The 22,674-nt window shown below is 46.5% G+C and overlaps 3 protein-coding genes across 4 annotated transcripts; 2 read left to right on the plus strand and 1 right to left on the minus strand.

The window, feature by feature from the left end:
* On the plus strand, window positions 1-7,191 carry LOC138207753 (transmembrane protease serine 9-like). Its single transcript, XM_069165232.1, has 10 exons — window positions 1-57; window positions 2,270-2,290; window positions 2,540-2,711; window positions 3,185-3,447; window positions 3,829-3,974; window positions 4,060-4,363; window positions 4,468-4,639; window positions 5,126-5,382; window positions 5,469-5,566; window positions 5,800-7,191. Exons 1-10 carry the CDS (start codon window positions 3-5, stop codon window positions 6,094-6,096), a joined length of 1,785 nt encoding a protein of 594 aa, XP_069021333.1. The 5' UTR covers window positions 1-2; the 3' UTR covers window positions 6,097-7,191.
* A 6,589-nt stretch (window positions 7,192-13,780) lies between these two features.
* LOC138207754 (transmembrane protease serine 9-like) lies at window positions 13,781-20,123 on the plus strand. Its single transcript, XM_069165233.1, has 10 exons — window positions 13,781-13,838; window positions 15,373-15,393; window positions 15,643-15,814; window positions 16,288-16,550; window positions 16,810-16,955; window positions 17,041-17,290; window positions 17,395-17,566; window positions 18,053-18,309; window positions 18,396-18,493; window positions 18,727-20,123. The coding sequence occupies exons 1-10, from the start codon at window positions 13,784-13,786 to the stop codon at window positions 19,021-19,023; spliced, it is 1,731 nt and encodes a 576-aa protein (XP_069021334.1). The 5' UTR covers window positions 13,781-13,783; the 3' UTR covers window positions 19,024-20,123.
* A 21-nt stretch (window positions 20,124-20,144) lies between these two features.
* On the minus strand, window positions 20,145-22,645 carry LOC138207758 (uncharacterized). 2 transcript variants are annotated; one of them, XM_069165243.1, is made up of 5 exons: window positions 22,535-22,645; window positions 21,929-21,966; window positions 21,707-21,817; window positions 21,382-21,519; window positions 20,145-21,071 (listed from the first exon to the last, which is right to left on the minus strand). In XM_069165243.1, exons 2-5 carry the CDS (start codon window positions 21,932-21,934, stop codon window positions 20,985-20,987), a joined length of 342 nt encoding a protein of 113 aa, XP_069021344.1. In that variant the 5' UTR covers window positions 21,935-21,966; window positions 22,535-22,645; the 3' UTR covers window positions 20,145-20,984. The 2 variants fall into 2 exon arrangements, with proteins under 2 accessions (XP_069021344.1, XP_069021343.1); XM_069165242.1 differs by having other exon boundaries at window positions 22,459-22,645.
* Window positions 22,646-22,674: the final 29 nt, after the last annotated feature.

The following is a 22,674-nucleotide window of genomic DNA, read 5'->3' on the forward strand; positions in this document are numbered from 1 at the left end:
TTATGGCTCTCTGCAAAGTGTTCTGTTTGGCTGCTGCATTGATTCTCCTGACACGAGGTAAGAGCTCACCGCACACACCTGGATCAGGACGTCAGGGCAAAAACACCTGGATCAGGATTTCAGGGCAAAAACACCTGGATCAGGATTTCAGGGCAAAAACACCTGGATCAGGATTTCAGGGCAAAAACACCTGGATCAAGATTTCAGGGCAAAAACACCTGGATCAGGATTTCAGGGCGAAAACACCTGGATCAGGATTTCAGGGCGAAAACACCTGGATCAGGACGTCAGGGCGAAAACACCTGGATCAGGATTTCAGGGCGAAAACACCTGGATCAGGATTTCAGGGCGAAAACACCTGGATCAGGATTTCAGGGCGAAAACACCTGGATCAGGACGTCAGGGCAAAAACACCTGGATCAGGATTTCAGGGCAAAAACACCTGGATCAGGACTTCAGGGCAAAAGCACCTGGATCAGGATGTTAGGGCGGCACGGTGGTGCAGTGGTTAGCATTATCGCCTCACAGCAAAAAGGTTCCGGGTTCAAATCCGGTCCTGGGCCTTTCTGTGCGGAGTTTGCATGTTCTCCCTGTGCTTGCGTGGGTTCTCTCCGGGTTCTCCGGCTTCCTCCCATCACCCAAAAACATGCACCTCAGGATGGTTGGCGCCGCGGTCGTGGCAGCCTGTTGCAGCAGCTCCCCCTCGGGATGCTGCTGTAGCGAAATAATTTCCCCTCGGGAATTAAGAGAGTACAATAAAATAAAAAGTCAGGGCAAAAACACATGGATCAGGATTTCAGGGCAAAAACACCTGGATCAGGATTTCAGGGCAAAAACACCTGGATCAGGACGTCAGGGCAAAAACACCTGGATCAGGATTTCAGGGCGAAAACACCTGGATCAGACAGGTTTCAGGGCAAAAAAACAAGTGAGGTAGATCAGTACAGCAGCAGCAGTAAATCCTGCATTCAAATTCAAACTCATTTAGGTATCTGTAGCAGTGCGGCGCAGACTTTAAGGGAATGAATGCAAATAGGTGGAAAAATACAGGAATAAAGTGGAGTAAACTCTCTAAATGTCTGTGTTTGGTGAGAACAGCTGCCAGGGAATAAAATGTAAACTATTTCTCTGAAATGTTGCACAGAAATGAAAACAAAGACTGAACTCCGCAGCATCGTTTCGCGAACGGTTTTAGACTCAGTTTAGTTTCACGTGCAGCTTTTATTTTCCGCAACGAGTTGAATGCGTGTGAAACCACACGTGCAGCCGAGCGAAATATCCTTTCTACCGTCTGCGAATCACAGCGTCGAATTTCATGCTTCAAAACTTCTCGGAGAAAAATGTAAAGATGTAAAACCGTTTAGAATTGAATTGAACATTTTATTGGTTTATATTCAGGATGAAAGATGTAAGAAGTTGTTTTGGTGGGGACAGAAAATGTTTCTTAATTCACCTCGGTTCATTGTTCAGGAGATATTTTCATCAATAATAAAACAACAGCACTGATAAACTTCTAATTTCTTATAATCATCGCTTATAAAATGAATAATTCTGAGAGCTGTGATCTGTTTGTTGTTATTAGTTTGTTGTTTCACATGGAAATAAACTGTCAAAATAACCAGAGGGCGCTGCACATACGGGGGAAGTTATTTCAAACAATATGTTGCTCATAAAAACTAACGAAGAAAACAAACTAAGTTTTCCGTTTTTAATATTTTTAATCGAGAGAAAGAAAAGCTCAAACTTTCTTCAGAGCGTTCAAACTATTAAATTACTATAAAACCTTTAACACGAAAAAAAATCGTGTCACTGCAGCAAATGCGAATTTAGTTTATTCAACATGAATACATCATGTTCATCGAACTCAATTTAACGTGTTGGTCCAACGAGCAGTTTTCAGCGAAGAATATTCAAAGTTTTAGGAGAAGAGTTGAAGGATTTCTGTTCGGCTGTTTGAGGGATTTTCCTGAATGTAGATTAATTCCAGCAGCTTTGAAAGCTGCAGTCACGCCGTGATGGCAAAACACGGCGCCACACCTCACCACAACCGCGATTACAAAACTTTTTGCAAAACATTCACAGAGGAAGAACCGAAATTCGTCATCAGCAGCAGATTAGATCAGAAAAAATAAATAAATCACCTGAAGGAACAGTGAACTCAGTGAGCACAGACCCTCGAATGTCCGACTGGTTATTACAGACAGTGAACAGTAAATATGAGTCAACGTTTGTTGTTTCAGGACTTTGATGTTTGTTTTCTGTTTTTCAGAGTCGGAGGCGCAGGCTAATGGTGAGTCCGAGTTTCTCTAAATATTAATTTGATCTTCTGTGATTTGTGACATTTGTAAAAGCATCATTTATTTGAGTAGAAATTACTAACAGTGCAAAGTTTTACCGCTGTTTCTGCAATGCTGGGAGGACTCTTGGTGTCTCCTGGTGTCTCCTGGTGTCTCCTGGTGTCTCCAGGTGTCTCCAGATGTCTCCAGGTGTTTCCAGGGAGCGGATAGTATGACTCACGTGTGTTTGATGTTCTCTTTAGAGGACATCTGCGGTCTGTCGGCGACCAACACCCGGATCGTGGGAGGCGAGGCGGCCCCGGAGGGCAGCTGGCCCTGGCAGGTCAGTCTGCACATCTCTGGTGAGTCTCACTTCTGTGGAGGATCGCTCATCAACAGCGAGTGGGTGATGACCGCCGCGCACTGCTTCCAAAGGTGAGCGACAACGTCAGAGCCGCAACACAAAAACACGCCGTTCGGGGGGCCGTGTATGAACGATCTGAGGCTCCCAATCGGAGGGTCGGGGAAACTTCATAAGTGTCACCTTTCTAGACTGCACGTAAAAATGTTGGTAGTCTGAAAGTGTAACACCGCTGACGGCCACTAGGGGTCTGGCTCCAAAAAACAACAACTTCTTAATCTTAAAATATGTCAGAAATGTCAGCTGCCATCTTGTTCTGATGGCATCATTTACAACCAGAGTGGTAGTGACCTGTGGGCGGAGACACGGTGTAAGTGCCCCGCCCAATGGGTGAGGCCACGCCCCCCTGAATTTAGCGTAGCCTGACCATGCCGTGGACGCTGATCAGTCGCTGCTAGCTGTCTAGCTAGCTACCAGCTATGATAGCGATGTATGATTTGAGGTGAGATCGTGTTAACTAATACTAACGCGTGTCTCCTCTGATTAGCGTCCGCAACGTGGTCGCCTTTCTGGGTCGTCAGCGCCAGCTGGGCTCCAACATGAACGAGGATTCTCAGACGGTCGTGCAGGTCATCAATCACCCCAACTACAACCCCAGTACATTCAACAACGACATCAGCTTGCTGAGGCTCGAAAGAGCGGTGATGTTCACCAACTTCATCAGGCCCGTCTGCCTGGCGGCCGCCAGCAGCACCTTCCACAGCGGCGTGGACAGCTGGGTCACCGGCTGGGGCAACGTCGGGGAGGACAGTGAGTCACGAAATAGTGTTTTCTACGATTATTTTGAGATTGTTGGGATATTTTTATGTTAATCTGATGACAGTTTCAGCGCTCATAAAAATACAACAGACTCCGGTGCCGATGGCGCTCAAACGATGAAACTTAGAAATCGTACTCACGAAGGTTGTCGCCTCTTCCTCCTCTATGCACATCACGTTGCTACTAACCGTTGACGCGCAACAGGAACAGTCTCTGAACCTTTTGATTTTGGTAACTTGGATTTACTGTTGTCTTCACAGCGGTAGCATCATTCCGGTACTTTATTTTGAAGTTTGCCAGTAGAGCAGTCCTTTAAGTTTACGGACCGTACCTTTAATGGTCCACATGTTGACCGACTCCGTGTCCCCACAGCGCCCCTTCCTCCCCCAGGAGACCTGATGGAGGTGGAGGTTCCGGTTGTGGGAAACAGACAGTGTAACTGTGACTACGGAGTGGGCAGCATCACCGGTAACATGGTGTGTGCCGTGCTGCGGACCGGCGGGAAGGACGCCTGCCAGGTGACCAGTTTTACCTGTTTGTGTGAGGTTGGTGCCTGTGAACGTTCCCTCCACTCACCGACTTGACATGTTTGTGGTCTTTAAGGGCGACTCGGGAGGTCCGATGGTGAGCAAACAGAACGGCCGCTGGATTCAGTCCGGGATCGTGAGTTTCGGAATAGGTTGCGCGAGGCCGGAGTTGCCGGGAGTATACACCCGTGTGTCGGAGTACCAGACCTGGATCAACAGCCAGATCAGAAGCAACCAGCCGGGCTTCTTGGCCTACAACTCCCCCGGGACTGACAGCGACCTCAACGTCACCTGTCCTGGCCTGCCACCGCCTCCGATCGGCACGCCTCCAGCCAACACCCTCCCTCCGGCCACCACGCCTCCAGCCAACACGCCAAAACGTGAGTCTCCGTCACCGATTTATGACCTTCAACTTTCCAAATGACATTTTCTACCGAGTATATCAAGAAGAATCACTGTCTCTACCTCCGTCTTCTCTCTCCAGCGGTGTTCTGCGGACGAGCCCCCTTGAATTCTCGTATTTTGGAGGGAAGCTCGGTGGCGACGGCCGGCGAGTGGCCGTGGATGGCGAGCCTGCAGAAGAACGGGAGCCACGTGTGCGGCGGGACTCTGGTGGCCGTGGACGCCGTGATGAGCAACGCCGCCTGCTTCTCCGGGTGAGACGCCCACAGCGATGTTGTGGTGCAGCTGGAGGCGGTTGTTTTTAATGATGTACCCAAAACGGCAGCCACAGATTGTATAGAAATGTTTGTGTTGCCTTAAACTTCGATACCACGACGGTTGCTAGGGGTTGGCCAAACCAATGGGTGACAGCATGGTTGGTTACGGCTTGGACGGACCCAAACGGCAACAATAGATTGTATATAGAAATATTCGTACTCTCCGGGTCTGAGAAGTGAAGCCGACGAGTGCCGTGTTTGGGGGCGTGTCTGGTTTGATTGACAGGCCTGTGGGGATGTCAGGTTTCCGCTAGGTGGGCGGGGTCTAGTGTCCTTGGGTTCCCAATCACATCGAGCCAATCTGACCCATAGTCCTCCCCAATTTGTCCAAATATGGTCACTTCCTGCTCTAAAAACGACAAGAAGTTTAGATGTCCTGACTCGACCGCTCCGTCCTCACTCGGTTCCTTTTCTCTCCGTCAGTTCCCCTACGCCGTCGGAATGGACGGTCGTGTTGGGTCGTCTGAAGCAGAACGGGTCCAACCCCTTCGAGGTGACACTGAACGTGACAGACATCACCCTGAGCAACGTGGGCGGGCCCGAAAACCTGGCGGTGCTGCGACTGTCAGCCTCGGCCACGCTGACCGACTACATCCAGCCCATCTGCCTGGACACCGGCCGGACCTTCACCGTAGGCTCGGCGTGCTGGGCCGCCGGCTGGAGCGCCGGGCGAGGAGGGGGTGGGTCCGCGGTTCACTGCTCACATTAAAGACGCCGGTTGTTTTAAGCTTCAGACTTCACGTCGTTCTTCTTTGTCCACTTTCAGAGGAGGAGGTCCTGCAGGAGTTCCAGACCTCGGTGGTGAACTGCGGGAACGCATCGATGAGCGACAACCTCTGTACGGGATCGTTCACGCTGGAGCAGGTGATCGATCGCATTGTTATTGATTTGTTACGGACCGGAAACAGCTAGCTGATGTTGTTTTGGTTTATTTAGAACTAAAACGAGCTTTAAAAAGATAGTGAGTGGCATTTGTTTCGTCAGTGAAGGCTAGCCGTTTCTCCCGTTTCCGGTCTTTATGCTGGCTTTATTGTTACCATGGTAATATCAGACGAGTCCGCCCAGGCCGATAACCCCTCCCCCGTCTGTTGGTTCAGGGCGACTCTGGTGGCCCGCTGATGTGCAAGCAGGAAGACTCGTGGTTCCAGGCGGTCGTGTTGGCGCCCGAGAACAACTCGACGTTTGCAACGGCTCGAGTCGAGGGGGTGACGGTCCACACCCGGGTGAGCAGCTTCCAGAGCTTCCTGAGGCAGACGCTGGGGACGCTGTTGTCTCCGGACACCAACGCCAACGCCAACTCCACCTCCACCAGCGGGGGCGCTCCCACTTGCCCCCCGCTCCTCTCCGTCCTCCACCTCCTCGTCCTTGCCTCGAGTCTCCGACTCTTCTTATAGAGACAAACGCTGAACTTGAGAGACTGCGTCGGCTAATCATTGACTTCCTCTGCATTGACCAATGGGAGCCGAGTAGTGAAGTAGGCGGGGTCAACTCAAGCACTCAGGGCTCATGAAATCCTCCTGGACGAATCATCAACATGAAGAGCTGACGGAGAGGCGGACTACAAATCCCAGAGAGCATTGCAGTTACAAACATCTAATCACGGAGCTTCAGGTGGTTTTGGTTTCAGGATAAATTATATTTTTTTGCACACCTTTGACTTTTGGCCCCCGACGCTCATGGGTAATGTAGTGTTTGGTACTCGTCCCCTTCACCAACTGTCCCCTCTATGACCTTTTTGCACACAAAAAAAAAACATGTTTACTATGAACAAACGTGGGACTTCCTACTGCCTCAACAAATATATGTGGCTCCCCAAAATATTTAATATTTTAGTTTCTTGAGACCTTTTACACACGTGAACAAAGTTATTTGAAATTTTAGCAGCTTTGAGTCGAGTAATTGTGTCTCTTCTGCAGTGTGAACTGTTATTAACCCCGTCATAATAATAATGTGATAAAATGCCACCTTCTCCGTCACCGGGACTCCTGTCCAGAAGCCAGCTGCCCATGTGATGATCCAGGAAGACTGATTTAAAATGTGATGTTTTTGTATTTTATTTTGAAGTACAGCAACCTTTTCACTACGACTCTGCTCGGTTTTAAAAGATGAAGAATAATTGTTTTTTTAAGGTGCTCCGAATGAATGTTTTGGCGCCGCTGCTTTAATCAGATGGTTTTTTTCAGATCAGCTCTGTTGAATGAAATGTAGTCATAGCGACGCGTGATAATTCCTGCTGATTACGTTGCAACAAGCCACCCGCCCGACCGTCATCTACCTCGATCGGCCCGTTGCACACTGACATAACAATCGATGATCTTCATGTTCACGAATAGTATTTGCTCTGAAAAACACTTCAAGCTGCACTGCAACGCCGAGTCTGCTGTTTTTAATGATTTCAAATGAAGTTTCCTGTTACTGAATGAACAACAGCACATTGACACTGAGCTGTTTCAGTGAACACACACGATATTAAAGAAATTCACTGATAACGTGTGTCCAACGAGTCCTTTCACTTCTCGCTGCAAATAATAATCATTGTCTGGAAGTGAGTCATGATTCACATGGAGAAGGAAAACGGGTTCACGTCTGCAGAGCTGCTGCAGCTCAGCCCGAAGGACCAGAATCAGCCTGAAGGTCCAGAATCAGCCTGAAGGTCCAGAATCAGCCTGAAGGACCAGAATCAGCCTGAAGGTCCAGAATTAGCCTGAAGGACCAGAATTAGCCTGAAGGACCAGAATCAGCCTGAAGGACCAGAATCTGTCTGAAGGACCAGAATCTCTCTGCTGGACTATTTTTTTTGGTGTGTGAACAATTAACTCTCATTTTCTTGCAGGAGGTTTCGGAGGAGAACGTAGAGGCGGGTTTGAGCACGGCGGCTTCAGAGGCGCCAGAGGAGGCGAGCGGGGAGGATACGGCGCTGGCAAGATGGACGCCAGGTGAGAACCGGCCGGTGGTGTCGGGGTGCACGCAAGACGGTTGGTGAAGCGATGAAACGTCACAACGACGCACAACAAAAAGAAACCGTTCATTAATAATTCAGCGTATATTTGATTTTTACTAAATGTGAAAGAAAAAATACAGGTTCATGTTGCTGTAACCATGGCAACATTCTACTTCCTGTTTATTTCGCTTCGCACAAGGGACAACTTTTTACTGTTATATAATACTTTTACTGGTCATTGATGCTCGATAACCAATCACAAACAAGGACATGTTTACAGGATTTATTTTTGACTGCTTCTGTAATAAAACGTGAGAATCTGTCAAAAATATTTCCCGTAACTTTTTATTGTAAACATTAACTGTTAAAACTCTGACCTCACACGGCACTGTTGGTCACGCTGCTGGATGCTGATGATCTCGTCGCTGTGTTTGTTGTTTCCAGGGGCGACCGCAGGCAGGAGCGGCGGGGCCAGCCGTACTGAGTCGTATGGACGACGCCCCCCCACCTCCTCCCACCGCCCCTCCGCTCCTCCCCCTCCCCTCAGCACAAAGTGTACCTCCGTCCGTCTGTAGAGACGTGTGTTTGCGGTTCATGGTTTTGTTGGTTTTCGTCGCAGATTTTGTGTAACGGGATGAAATGTGTCGTAAAACGGCAGAACAGAAAGCGTTACGGCTGTTTTGTCCTGATGATTAACGCTCCTGAACGCACCACCTCGTCCTCGTTGTAATTCACAAAGAATTCACCAAGTTTTCTCAACGAATCTAAGACTTTTTTTTTTTCTTCAGCATTAAACATGTCTGTCGTCGGTGGTTTCTGTTTGACTTCCTGTCAGGAACTCGTTGGACTCACGCCACCGCCGCGCCCGTCTGATCCCGTTGAATAATGACGGACGTAAATGTTCGGAGGTCTCGTCCCTGCAGCGTCTGTTTCTCTTTGTGTATTTATGGTTTTGTATCGTGCTCATATTAAAAAACAATCAATCCATCAGACTGAAGAGTTTGTGTCGCTGCAGCCGAGTTCAGATGTTTCAGCTGTCAATCAAACTGACGAGCGTTTGACTCCCCGCTGGGATTTGTCCTCGACGCCACTCGTTCGCCCTGAAATCAGGTCACAGGTTCTGTTTAAATACCAATAATTACCCAAAGAGACATCTTATTGTTGTCTCGTGGAGGTTTGAGATTCCTGGTTTGCGGAAACCATTTGTTTCTCTCTGACCTGAAAGCATTTTTTCCCTCCGATGAACCTGTTTCTTTGGTTGCCACTCCTTTTTAAACTTGGCCCGAAGGTTGATATACAGCACATCGTGTGAAACCTTTTTTTATTATCAAAAAAACTGGGAATGGGACGGTCACATGACAGGGACGTGAGGTCACTGTGACCTTGAACTTTGACCTCTGACCAAGAGATTATCCACCAAAATCGAACCATTCCATCTTCGGAGCCAAGTGAATGTTTTTGTGCCAATTTTGAGGAAATTCCTTCAAGATGTTCCTGAGATATCACGTTAATGCGAATGGGTCCAATGAAGGTCACAATGACCTTGATCTTTGACCTCTGACCACCAAAATCGGACCAGTCCATCCTTGGAACCCAAATAAACATATACATATTTTGTTTAACAGCAACGAAACAGCTGACTGTGCAGAAACGGAGGCAGATGATCGTCGGGAGTCTTCAGGGCCAAAATAAGAAGCAGAAAGCCGACAATAACAGGAAAATAAAAAAAAGTCAAATACCCGACAGAAACCAACAAAAAGACGAAACACACACACACAAAAAAAAGGACACACTTTTCACAAGAATTTCTTCTTTCCACTGGAGCTTCAATCATTTTCAACAGGTTTCAAAAACACGCCACAATTCCTGTAACATACAAACAGAAGTCTCTCCGGGAGCCAGTTGGTGATACGAGCTGCAGCGTGTTCGGACCGAAATGTGTTCGAAATAAGATATCAAACAGAAATTAGAAACGCAAAGAGCGGAAATTCACCAAATAACAGATTTATACAGGAAATAAATGAATAAAGACGAAACAGATTAAAGAAATAAACTCTGGACCTCCAGACAGAAACAAACAGATCAAAGTTTAGAGTGAAAAAAACAAAAAACAGAGTGAAGAAACTGAATTTGAAATGGAAAACATTGAAGAGTTTACAGAAGGAACCTGTTTCCCCCCTCCCGCCCCACGACAACGTGATCACATGACCAGACGAGCTGCTGGGGAACATTTCAAAATAAAATGAGTCATATGAAAACGTTTAAAGCTCCTGTTGGCGTGTATTGTGGACAGCTGAGGATGTGTTCTGTTGTTTTTTTCTGCTGCCATTGTGCTGAAGCATTAATGTCTTTTATTTCACACGACTGCAAGCACGACTAATCTAATAGCCGCAGGTGTCGCAAAACACACGCCTGTCAATAATACCTCATTTTAACGGCCTCCTGCGCACTACTTATTGGTGGTGGGATGTGTTTTGTGATTCAGACTTTACGTGACGTTGAACCGCAGTTTTCAGACGACTGATAGCAACAACAAAACAGAAAATAAAAGAAGTACCTGTTCTGGAGTTTGGAGGCAGTTGATGGATTTATTTATAAGATTTATGACTTGAGCCAGTCATAAAAAAACAGTCCAGTTTTCGGGGTTGAATTTCTGACCTTCATTTCCCAACTTAAATACAGTTCACGTAACTAATTGGACTTTAAATGGAAAAATGGAAAATATTTAGACTATAAAATAAACAAATACATAATCGTGAAGGTTAAAGTTGCTCAAAAATGTAAAGAAATGGCAAATTTTTAACATAAAAACAAAACAAAAATTCCTCGTGTATGTTGCTACACGTCTTGTTGAAAGGCTTCACTTTGCTTTTATTTCAGTTCAGTTTTTGTCTTTTCATAAAAACAAATTCTGTGAATAAAGTTTATTTCGAATGAAACTGATGACACGTTTGTCCCTTAAATAACCTGCGAGCGCTTGTCTGGAAAATGAGCTCACCGTTTATCTGCGTCGCCCCGATCGATTAAAAATCAGCCTGTTCATCCAGTTATTGTTTTTCCCGGTCGGCGAGGCGAGATGACTTTGCACTATACGCATTCCTGCAGACGTACACCTGTAATTCTACCTGTGGACTTGCTCGTCTGCAACTGGAAGAACCGGTTCGTCTTTACTTGTCAAAACATGATGAGTGTTCAAGGAAAAAAACAACAACATCCTGGTCTGACGGTGAAGCCTCCAAAATTCCCCCGTAAACATGACGTGGTGCGTTACGATGGCGTTTCAACAGACCTCATCTGGAGGAAATGTGCTGTTTTATTTTTACTTTTATGTTTAGCTGCGTTAATGTCTGTGATCTCAGGACCGACGCGGGGAGCCGGGAACGGGCCGGTTTTCACACCCGAGCTTTTTCCCGCCACGACGTCCTTCGAGCGTCCGCCGAGAAGACGGTAAATCACACGGACATGTAATCGATACCGCGAAGACAAAAGACGCCTCCGGGTCTGGAGTTGTCTCCTCCGGATCTAGACTAGAGATAAACTCCTTCTCATCATCGCGTTCCCCGTTCGATTGACTGGAAACTGGATGTTATGAAGTACATCACACTGCATCTGGAGACGCAGGAAATCTGACATTTTATCAAAACCACTGAATAATAAAATATCTAATCTCCGTTACGTTTGGCTGTTTTTCCATATTCATCTTTTACTTGATTAAACTGTTTAAATTAGTAAAGCTGATATCGTAATTCGGCAACATTATACGAAATTCTCGTGGTTACGACGCGGGACGTCGTGTTCGCGGTTGAGCTCAGCGGTTCAATCGCGATAACGCCGTTGCCGGGCAACAGCTTGAGAGTTTACATAAATACAAAAACGAGCCTCTAAGATAAAATAAGTTGAAGATGAAACATGTGGTTCCCAAAGTCTTAAAAAAACAAAGAACGGCGTACTGTTGTCATGTTTCAGAAAATGTGCACGTGGTTTAATTGAAACAAAAACTGTGAAATGATCCAATATTATGAAAAAAAACAACTTCCAACAACTGAAAACAGATTTACGTGTCAGCATCCATCAATATTGTCATATAACATTATAAAAGGGGACATTTTTACTTTTACTTTAGACAAGTAAAGTACATTTAACTATTAATCCCGTGTGTACTTTTATGCATTTAAGCTTTTGAATGCAGGATGTTACCTGCAATGGAATATTTTAACATTGTGGCACTTTTACTTGTCAAGAAACTTAACGTTCTTAAAGCTTATTTTTCTGTTAATCGGTGTAAAAAAAAAAAAAAAAAAAATATTAAATCTGCTTCTCAATCGATCGCCCGACCTGTTTTCTAGTTTTGGACTTTTCTGCGTCTCCTCAGAGTTTAAAGTGCGGAGAGAAACAATTGATGTTTTGGTTTTTTACGTTAGTCAGACCGTTTTCTTGGCGATCAGGCGGCGAGGCTCGTTTACCGTCAGGAAGTCCCCGCCTGTCGGCGCATGAATGGATGCTGGAAGAGGAATCGACTTCTTTCCGCTGCTCTGCTTCACGTCCAAGAACGGATCACTGGTGTATGTTTCCTTTTTGACCTCAGGATGAATCGTATGGAAGAAAATAAAAGCTGTATCGTGATTTCCTGAAAGCCGAAAGACTTCCCATCTATCCGCGTGTGTTTTGACTGGAAATATTGGCCAAAACAAAAAAGATATCAAAACTCTTTAATATTTTACGTTTCAAATACTGAGCTAAATTTGGGCTGAAAGATAAACGCTTCTTTAGCTAACTAAAGACGGGGCCAAAGATAAATGTTTGAAAACGGTTACAACTAACAAATAAAGGTTGGAGTAATTGTTGCATAAATAATAATAATACAGAAATATAAACTAACGTTTAAAAAGGAATCATTTATTTCACTGATAATATCTGTTGTTCTCTTACGTAACACGACTTTAACTCAACTTCATTTGCACCTTGATGCTTACAGGAAAAAGAAAAAACAATCAACGAGAGTAAAAATCAGATTTTAAATGAGAGATAATTTGAGTTTCTAATTTGATCTGATTGACCTAAAAATAAATGAAGATAAGCGTCAGTCTGTCTTGTGAAATATCTGAAAACACAAGCGAGGTGTAAAAACGGAGACGTCTGACGGACTCCCGTTCGGAGGTCGGGAATGTTGCTCGTTGACCTTTATTTTGACTGTTGGGTTTGTTTAAGGTGATGTTGTTCCTGTTTTCAGCCTGCGGGGGCGTTGATCACCTGAGCGCTCCATTTTAATGCTTTACATCCCTCTTGAACTGACATTGCACCGAAACAAAAGCTCTCACTTCACGGCCTATTTTCTACTGGCTGGAAAAACACGTCAAACTGTCTGAACCAATAAACTCAAGATGTTTCAACAGAGGAAGAAGTTAAATTATCAAAAAAAAATAAAACATCAGTGACGTCACCACGTCGGTTTGTGAACGTTACGAAGCCTCCACTTCAGATTCTGTCCGTCGCCATCTTTGCTGGTTCGGAGCAGGAAGTGACCATATTTGGACGGGTTGGGGGAGGAGCCAGCGGTGGATCTGACTGGAAACCTGACCATACTACGTCCCGCCCACCGATACCTGTAACCACCACAGGCCTGTCAATCAAACAGACACGCCCCCAAAAACAGGTCTTTTTGAATCTTATTTTCTAAAGAATGAGGGATTATTTTCAGAAAACTAATAAGAAGGAGTGACTTTAGCAAAGAACACCGAGATAACTGCTAGAGACATTTTGTTGACACTCGGTGGTGTTGCAGCTTAAGACGCTTCCTCATCTGCCTAATTTTTCAGACCTAAATCAATGAACACTTTTATATCCACGCTGTTACTTTTTTTCACTCTGAAATTAATATTTAATCCTATAAAAGTAACTGATTTATGAGAGTCATATCCTGACAGGAGGATCATTGACGACCTGACAGCTATGGTTAACAGAAAAATGTGCTGCAGGAGACAGACATGTTGATAAGAGGAGAAGCAGGTGACCTGATGGGCGTAGCCTCGCAGGTAGAGAGCGGAGGTGTGTTTGTGTTTGAGAGGGAGAGAGGAGGGACCACGCAGGTTATTTATGCCGCCGCAAGTCCTGATCCTCTGTTTTTTTATGGATTTACAGTTATGGCTCTCTGCAAAGTGTTCTGTTTGGCTGCTGCATTGATTCTCCTGACACGAGGTAAGAGCTCACCGCACACACCTGGATCAGGACGTCAGGGCAAAAACACCTGGATCAGGATTTCAGGGTGAAAACACCTGGATCAGGATTTCAGGGCGAAAACACCTGGATCAGGACGTCAGGGCAAAAACACCTGGATCAGGATTTCAGGGCGAAAACACCTGGATCAGACAGGTTTCAGGGCAAAAAAACAAGTGAGGTAGATCAGTACAGCAGCAGCAGTAAATCCTGCATTCAAATTCAAACTCATTTAGGTATCTGTAGCAGTGCGGCGCAGACTTTAAGGGAATGAATGCAAATAGGTGGAAAAATACAGGAATAAAGTGGAGTAAACTCTCTAAATGTCTGTGTTTGGTGAGAACAGCTGCCAGGGAATAAAATGTAAACTATTTCTCTGAAATGTTGCACAGAAATGAAAACAAAGACTGAACTCCGCAGCATCGTTTCGCGAACGGTTTTAGACTCAGTTTAGTTTCACGTGCAGCTTTTATTTTCCGCAACGAGTTGAATGCGTGTGAAACCACACGTGCAGCCGAGCGAAATATCCTTTCTACCGTCTGCGAATCACAGCGTCGAATTTCATGCTTCAAAACTTCTCGGAGAAAAATGTAAAGATGTAAAACCGTTTAGAATTGAATTGAACATTTTATTGGTTTATATTCAGGATGAAAGATGTAAGAAGTTGTTTTGGTGGGGACAGAAAATGTTTCTTAATTCACCTCGGTTCATTGTTCAGGAGATATTTTCATCAATAATAAAACAACAGCACTGATAAACTTCTAATTTCTTATAATCATCGCTTATAAAATGAATAATTCTGAGAGCTGTGATCTGTTTGTTGTTATTGGTTTGTTGTTTCACGTGGAAATAAACTGTCAAAATAACCCGAGGGCGCTGCACATACGGGGGAAGTTATTTCAAACAACATGTTGCTCATAAAAACTAACGAAGAAAACAAACTAAGTTTTCCGTTTTTAATATTTTTAATTGAGAGAAAGAAAAGCTCAAACTTTCTTCAGAGCGTTCAAACTATTAAGTTACTATAAAACCTTTAACACGAAAAAAATCGTGTCACTGCGACAAATGCAAATTTAGTTTATTCAACATGAATACATCATGTTCATCGAACTCAATTTAACGTGTTGGTCCAACGAGCAGTTTTCAGCGAAGAATATTCAAAGTTTTAGGAGAAGAGTTGAAGGATTTCTGTTCGGCTGTTTGAGGGATTTTCCTGAATGTAGATTAATTCCAGCAGCTTTGAAAGCTGCAGTCACGCCGTGATGGCAAAACACGGCGCCACACCTCACCACAACCGCGATTACAAAACTGTTTGCAAAACATTCACAGAGGAAGAACCGAAATTCGTCATCAGCAGCAGATTAGATCAGAAAAAATAAATAAATCACCTGAAGGAACAGTGAACTCAGTGAGCACAGACCCTCGAATGTCCGACTGTTTATTACAGACAGTGAACAGTAAATATGAGTCAACGTTTGTTGTTTCAGGACTTTGATGTTTGTTTTCTGTTTTTCAGAGTCGGAGGCACAGGCTAATGGTGAGTCCGAGTTTCTCTAAATATTAATTTGATCTTCTGTGATTTGTGACATTTGTAAAAGCATCATTTATTTGAGTAGAAATTACTAACAATGCAAAGTTTTACCGCTGTTTCTGCAATGCTGGGAGGACTCTTGGTGTCTCCTGGTGTCTCCTGGTGTCTCCTGGTGTCTCCAGGTGTCTCCAGGTGTCTCCAGGTGTTTCCAGGGAGCGGATAGTATGACTCACGTGTGTTTGATGTTCTCTTTAGAGGACATCTGCGGTCTGTCGGCGACCAACACCCGGATCGTGGGAGGCGAGGCGGCCCCGGAGGGCAGCTGGCCCTGGCAGGTCAGTCTGCACAACTCTGGTGGGTCTCACTTCTGTGGAGGATCGCTCATCAACAGCAAGTGGGTGATGACCGCCGCGCACTGCTTCCAAAGGTGAGCGACAACGTCAGAGCCGCAACACAAAAACACGCCATTCGGGGGGCCGTGTATGAACGATCTGAGGCTCCCAATCGGAGGGTCGGGGAAACTTCATGAGTGTCACCTTTTTAGACTGCACGTAAAAATGTTGGTAGTCTGAAAGTGTAACACCGCTGACGGCCACTAGGGGTCTGGCTCCAAAAAACAACAACTTCTTAAATCTTAAAATATGTCAGAAATGTCAGCTGCCATCTTGTTCTGGTGGCGTCATTTACAACCAGAGTGGTAGTGACCTGTGGGCGGAGACACGGTGTAAATGCCCCGCCCAATAGGCGAGGCCACGCCCCCTGAATTTAGCATAGCCTGACCATGCTGTGGATGCTGATCAGTCGCTGCTAGCTGTCTAGCTAGCTACCAGCTATGATAGCGATGTATGATTTGAGGTGAGATCGTGTTAACTAATACTAACACGTGTCTCCTCTGATTAGCGTCCGCAACGTGGTCGCCTTTCTGGGTCGTCAGCGCCAGCTGGACTCCAACATGAACGAGGTTTCTCGGACGGTCGTGCAGGTCATCAATCACCCCAACTTCGACCCCAGTACAGTCGACAACGACATCAGCTTGCTGAGACTCGAAAGGGCGGTGACGTTCACCAACTTCATCAGGCCCGTCTGCCTGGCGGCCGCCAGCAGCACCTTCCACAGCAGCGTGGACAGCTGGGTCACCGGCTGGGGCAACGTCGGGGAGGACAGTGAGTCACGAAATAAATAGTGTTTTCTACGATTATTTTGAGATTGTTGGGATATTTTTATGTTAATGTGATGACTGTTCACGCGCAACAGGAACAGTCTCTGAACCTTTTGATTTTTGTAACTTGGATTTACTGTTGTCTTCACAGCGGTAGCATCATTCCGGTACTTTATTTTGAAGTTTGCCAGTAGAGCAGTCCTTTAAGTTTACGGACCGTACCTTTAATGGTCCACATGTTGACCGACTCCGTGTCCCCACAGCGCCCCTTCCTCCCCCAGGAGACCTGATGGAGGTGGAGGTTCCGGTTGTGGGAAACAGACAGTGTAACTGTGACTACGGAGTGGGCAGCATCACCGGTAACATGGTGTGTGCCGGGCTGCGGACCGGCGGGAAGGACGCCTGCCAGGTGACCAGTTTTACCTGTTTGTGTGAGGTTGGTGCCTGTGAACGTTCCCTCCACTCACCGACTCGACATGTTTGTGGTCTTTAAGGGCGACTCGGGAGGTCCGATGGTGAGCAAACAGAACGGCCGCTGGATTCAGTCCGGGATCGTGAGTTTCGGAACAGGTTGCGCGAGGCCGGAGTTGCCGGGAGTCTACACCCGCGTGTCGGAGTACCAGATCTGGATCAACAGCCAGATCAGAAGCAACCAGCCGGCCTTCTTGGCCTACAACTCCCCCGGGACCGACAGCGACCTCAGCGTCACCTGTCCTGGCCTGCCGCCGCCTCCAGCCAACACGCGTGAGTCTCCGTCACCGATTTATGACCTTCAACTTTCCAAATGACATTTTCTACCGAGTATATCAAGAAGAATCACTGTCTCTACCTCCGTCTTCTCTCTCCAGCGGTGTTCTGCGGACGAGCCCCCTTGAATTCTCGTATTTTGGAGGGAAGCTCGGTGGCGACGGCCGGCGAGTGGCCGTGGATGGCGAGCCTGCAGAAGAACGGGAGCCACGTGTGCGGCGGGACTCTGGTGGCCGTGGACGCCGTGATGAGCAACGCCGCCTGCTTCTCCGGGTGAGACGCCCACAGCGATGTTGTGGTGCAGCTGGAGGTGGTTGTTTTTAATGATGTACCCAAAACGGCAGCCACAGATTGTATAGAAATGTTTGTGTTGCCTTAAACTTCGATACCACGACGGTTGCTAGGGGTTGGCCAAACCAATGGGTGACAGCATGGTTGGTTACGGCTTGGACGGACCCAAACGGCAACAATAGATTGTATATAGAAATATTTGTACTCTCCGGGTCTGAGAAGTGAAGCCGACGAGTGCCGTGTTTGGGGGCGTGTCTGGTTTGATTGACAGGCCTGTGGGGATGTCAGGTTTCCGCTAGGTGGGCGGGGTCTAGTGTCCTTGGGTTCCCAATCACATCGAGCCAATCTGACCCATTGTCCTCCCCAATTTGTCCAAATATGGTCACTTCCTGCTCTAAAAACGACAAGAAGTTTAGATGTCCCGACTCGACCGCTCCGTCCTCACTCGGTTCCTTTTCTCTCCGTCAGTTCCCCTACGCCGTCGGAATGGACGGTCGTGTTGGGTCGTCTGAAGCAGAACGGGTCCAACCCCTTCGAGGTGACACTGAACGTGACAGACATCACCCTGAGCAACGTGAGCGGGCCCGAAAACCTGGCGGTGCTGCGACTGTCAGCCCCGGCCACGCTGACCGACTACATCCAGCCCATCTGCCTGGACACCGGCCGGACCTTCACCGTAGGCTCGGCGTGCTGGGCCGCCGGCTGGAGCGCCGGGCGAGGAGGGGGTGGGTCCGCGGTTTACTGCTCACATTAAAGACGCCGGTTGTTTTAAGCTTCAGACTTCACGTCGTTCTTCTTTGTCCACTTTCAGAGGAGGAGGTCCTGCAGGAGTTCCAGACCTCGGTGGTGAACTGCGGGAACGCATCGATGAGTGACAACCTCTGTACGGGATCGTTCACGCTGGAGCAGGTGATCGATCGCATTGTTATTGATTTGTTACGGACCGGAAACAGCTAGCTGATGTTGTTTTGGTTTATTTAGAACTAAAACGAGCTTTAAAAAGATAGTGGGTGGAATTTGTTTCGTCAGTGAAGGCTAGCCGTTTCTCCCGTTTCCGGTCTTTATGCTGGCTTTATTGTTACCATGGTAATATCAGACGAGTCCGCCCAGGCCGATAACCCCTCCCCCGTCTGTTGGTTCAGGGCGACTCTGGTGGCCCGCTGATGTGCAAGCAGGAAGACTCGTGGTTCCAGGCGGTCGTGTTGGCGCCCGAGAACAACTCGACGTTTGCAACGACTCGAGTCGAGGGGGTGACGGTCCACACCCGGGTGAGCAGCTTCCAGAGCTTCCTGAGGCAGACGCTGGGGACGCTGTTGTCTCCGGACACCAACGCCAACGCCAACTCCACCTCCACCAGCGGGGGCGCTCCCGCTCGCCCCCCGCTCCTCTCCGTCCTCCACCTCCTCGTCCTTGCCTCGAGTCTCCGACTCTTCTTATAGAGACGAACGCTTAACTTGAAAGACTGAGTCAGCTAATCATTGACTTCCTCTGCATTGACCAATGGGAGCCGAGTAGTGAAGTAGGCGGGGTCAACTCAAGCACTCAGGGCTCATGAAATCCTCCTGGACAAATCATCAACATGAAGAGCTGACGGAGAGGCGGACTACAAATCCCAGAGAGCATTGCAGTTACAAACATCTAATCACGGAGCTTCAGGTGGTTTTGGTTTCAGAATAAATTATATTTTTTTGCACACCTTTGACTTTTGGCCCCCGACGCTCATGGGTAATGTAGTGTTTGGTATTCGTCCCCTTCACCAACTGTCCCCTCTGTGACCTTTTTGCACAAAAAAAAACAACATGTTTACTATGAACAAACGTGGGACTTCCTACTGCCTCAACAAATATATGTGGCTCCCCAAAATATTTAATATTTTAGTTTCTTGAGACCTTTTACACACGTGAACAAAGTTATTTGAAATTTTAGCAGCTTTGAGTCGAGTAATTGTGTCTCTTCTGCAGTGTGAACTGTTATTAACCCCGTCATAATAATAATGTGATAAAATGCCACATTCTCCGTCACCGGGACTCCTGTCCAGAAGCCAGCTGCCCATGTGATGATCCAGGAAGACTGATTTAAAATGTGATGTTTTTGTATTTTATTTTGAAGTACAGCAACCTTTTCACTACGACTCTGCTCGGTTTTAAAAGATGAAGAATAATTGTTTTTTTAAGGTGCTCCGAATGAATGTTTTGGCGCCACTGCTTTAATCAGATGGGTTTTTTTCAGATCAGCTCTGTTGAATGAAGTGTAGTCATAGCGACGCGTGATAATTCCTGCTGATTACGTTGCAACAAGCCACCCGCCCGACCGTCATCTACCTCGATCGGCCCGTTGCACACTGACATAACAATCGATGATCTTCATGTTCACGAATAGTATTTGCTCTGAAAAACACTTCAAGCTGCACTGCAACGCCGAGTCTGCTGTTTTTAATGATTTCAAATGAAGTTTCCTGTTACTGAATGAACAACAGCACGTTGACACTGAGCTGTTTCAGTGAACACACACAATATTAAAGAAATTCACTGATAACGTGTGTGTGTGTGTGTGTGTGTGTGTGTGTGATATATGTTGACTTACATTTGGTTTAAACTCCTGACAACACGACCTGCAGCTCTGCTGAGTGCCAGTGGGAGGAGGGAGCCTTTTAAACTTTAAGGTTCTGGTCCTGACTTACAGAACCCTCCATCCTCCATTTAGGTTCTCCCGGATCATCCAAACAGACCGCGGCGCTCTCAGACTGCAGATTTAAACAGACATCAGACAGTCTGAGCGTCTCTTTCTGCACTTTTCTCTTCTTTATGTGCTCGTAAAATGTATCGGGAACCTGCTGCGTGGTCATTTTACACTTCGAAATTAAAACTGGAAATTAGATGAGAGGTGAAACATCTTAAAGAGCCTCCAGAAAGTCAGACCACCTTCTTCTGACAGAGAGCCGACGGACTGATGAGGACAAAGCCCAAAGCACGGAAAACAAACTTAAATCATTTCTGACTTTAATAAAAAAAACAAAAAAACTGAAAAAACAAAAGAGTTTAAAAAATAACAACACAAAAGATTCTTCTCTCCACAAATAAATATGCAATGTGTATCAATATTGTGTATTTATACTGAGTGACCAGCAGTAAAAGAAGGTTTCATCCACATCAGCAGTGAGTTAGGAATGAAACTACAGACAGAAATGTGCAGCAGATAAACCTGCTGACCCGGTTCGGTTTGTTTATAAAGGCAGATTCATCTGATGACAAAAACACAAAGAAGAAGAAGGTTTAAGGCCGCGACGAAAAGCCCCTCACTGTATCCTGCTATATATACACTATACCTATATACTGTATACTGCGTGATGAAGATGTGCGATGAAGAGTGTGTGTGGTGGGCCGGCACCTCGGCCCGTCTTCTACTTGATCCGGATCTCGAAGCACAGACAGTTGCAGGATTCACACTCGGGCGGCTGACAAGTGCAGGCGCAGTCCCATTTAGCACACTGTGGGGGAACATCATCATCATCATCATCATCATCATCATCGTCATCATCCTCTTCTCATTAAACTTCTAAAATTCATCTTTTGGTATGCAAATACAAATTGAACTGTCAGGTGCGGAAACACGCGGCGCATGAAGTCCAAAGCAACGAACTCTTTCCAGATTCAACGGTGGTCACCGTGGCGACGCAGCGGAAACCGGAGGGACCGCCAACATAAGTGCAGCGTCTGAGGAGGCTCTCGGGTGTTCAGTGAGAAGGACAGACGACAAGTCAGGTGAACACAAGCACGGCGTCCGCGGTTTGAACTTACAGACGGAGACGGACACGAATCGGGCAGCACCGAGGCGAGACTCGGCAGCCTGCAATCGCACATCTCGGCCAGCCTGAAGCAAAGCTCGCACACGGAGACGTCGGGACAGCAGTCGGCGCACGGCAGGGAGCAGCAGTCCTGCAGGAGAGAGACACACACACAGACGCCATCAACTTCCTGTTCTGTTCACTGATGGATCTGCAGGAGGACAGGACGCAGAAGTTCTTTGTCCCGCCTGATTTCGTTTTTTTTTTTATTTTAAATTTTTTTTAACAAACTGCAGGAAGGAGGAAGTCCTCGCCACTCTGATGGGAGCAGCACCGACCTTCAGGCAGTATCGGATCCACAGCCCGATCCCCAGGACGACCATGTACAGGCCGACAGTGATCATCAGCACCGCGGGGAGCGGGATGGCCAGCTGCCAGATGGGCAACACCTGAGCAGACAGAGAACATCTGACCTCACACCAAATAATAAGAACAACAATAATAATAATACTCACAGCTGACACATGCAGGTTAATGAGAGTAAACACATCATTACTCGCCTGCATCTTGTAGATCTGAGAAAGCGCCTTTAAACTCTCTGATGAAGAAATAAACAAGTTAAAACCTACTTATTTAACGGGATTTCTTTATTTACTTCTTTGTTTTCTGCAGATGTGTACACAGCTGGAGGACTTCCCATGATGCCTTGCAGCATCAATTTCATCCCATTAACTTTGTGCCCTCTCCCTGTTTTTTTTTTCCATGTAAACAGGACAAATAACCGATTGTAAGTTTAAACGACGCCTATTGATAGTAAATCAGCTGTAAACATCACCGCAATCTTTTAAAGAACTTTTAATTTAATCCTGTACTTTGAGCCAAGTTTGAAGCTAATAACAGTCAACTATATCCAATTATCAAATGCGCTCACGTTAAAGAATGACCCGGAATTATCGTGGACATTTTAACAATCGAGATAACGAAGTTAATAAAGTAAACAAAACCATAAAACAAGAGTTTTGTAAACCACAACAGAGATACGTTACGAGCCGTTTTGTTGCTATTGAGGCTAATAGAGCTAACAACTTACCGCCCCGCGCGCTCCCGCCGTTTCACCGGGGAGTAAATAACAAACAAAAACGTCTCTACGTCTGAAATAAGCTCACATTTTCCAGTTTTCATCGTTACTTGGTGAAGAAAAGCAGAATTTTCTGAACCCGCTGCTGCTCAAAACAAAGCGCGGCTCGCGCTGCGGCGGCACCTGCGTTGCCATGGAGCCAGACGGATCCCCGAAAGGGACAAAACA

Source organism: Embiotoca jacksoni, unplaced genomic scaffold, assembly GCF_022577435.1.
Source record: "Embiotoca jacksoni isolate LCO1_2020_lvr unplaced genomic scaffold, fEmbJac1.0.p SCAF_34, whole genome shotgun sequence".
Classification (NCBI taxonomy): Eukaryota; Metazoa; Chordata; class Actinopteri; family Embiotocidae; genus Embiotoca; species Embiotoca jacksoni.

What these genes read in the sequence shown, in the direction of transcription:
- LOC138207753 (XM_069165232.1), top strand. Translation starts at nt 3, where the DNA reads ATGGCTCTCTGCAAAGTGTTCTGTTTGGCTGCTGCATTGATTCTCCTG. An exon ending in GCCGCGCACTGCTTCCAAAG is followed by an intron (nt 2,712 to 3,184) that starts GTGAGCGACAAC and finishes TCCTCTGATTAG; the next exon opens with CGTCCGCAACGTGGTCGCCT. An exon ending in GAGCGCCGGGCGAGGAGGGG is followed by an intron (nt 5,383 to 5,468) that starts GTGGGTCCGCGG and finishes GTCCACTTTCAG; the next exon opens with AGGAGGAGGTCCTGCAGGAG.
- LOC138207754 (XM_069165233.1), top strand. Translation starts at nt 13,784, where the DNA reads ATGGCTCTCTGCAAAGTGTTCTGTTTGGCTGCTGCATTGATTCTCCTG. An exon ending in GCGGGAAGGACGCCTGCCAG is followed by an intron (nt 16,956 to 17,040) that starts GTGACCAGTTTT and finishes GTGGTCTTTAAG; the next exon opens with GGCGACTCGGGAGGTCCGAT. An exon ending in GCCGCCTCCAGCCAACACGC is followed by an intron (nt 17,291 to 17,394) that starts GTGAGTCTCCGT and finishes TTCTCTCTCCAG; the next exon opens with CGGTGTTCTGCGGACGAGCC.
- LOC138207758 (XM_069165243.1), bottom strand. An exon ending in GGATCCGATACTGCCTGAAG is followed by an intron (nt 21,520 to 21,706) that starts GTCGGTGCTGCT and finishes TCTCTCCTGCAG; the next exon opens with GACTGCTGCTCCCTGCCGTG. An exon ending in ATTCGTGTCCGTCTCCGTCT is followed by an intron (nt 21,072 to 21,381) that starts GTAAGTTCAAAC and finishes GTTCCCCCACAG; the next exon opens with TGTGCTAAATGGGACTGCGC.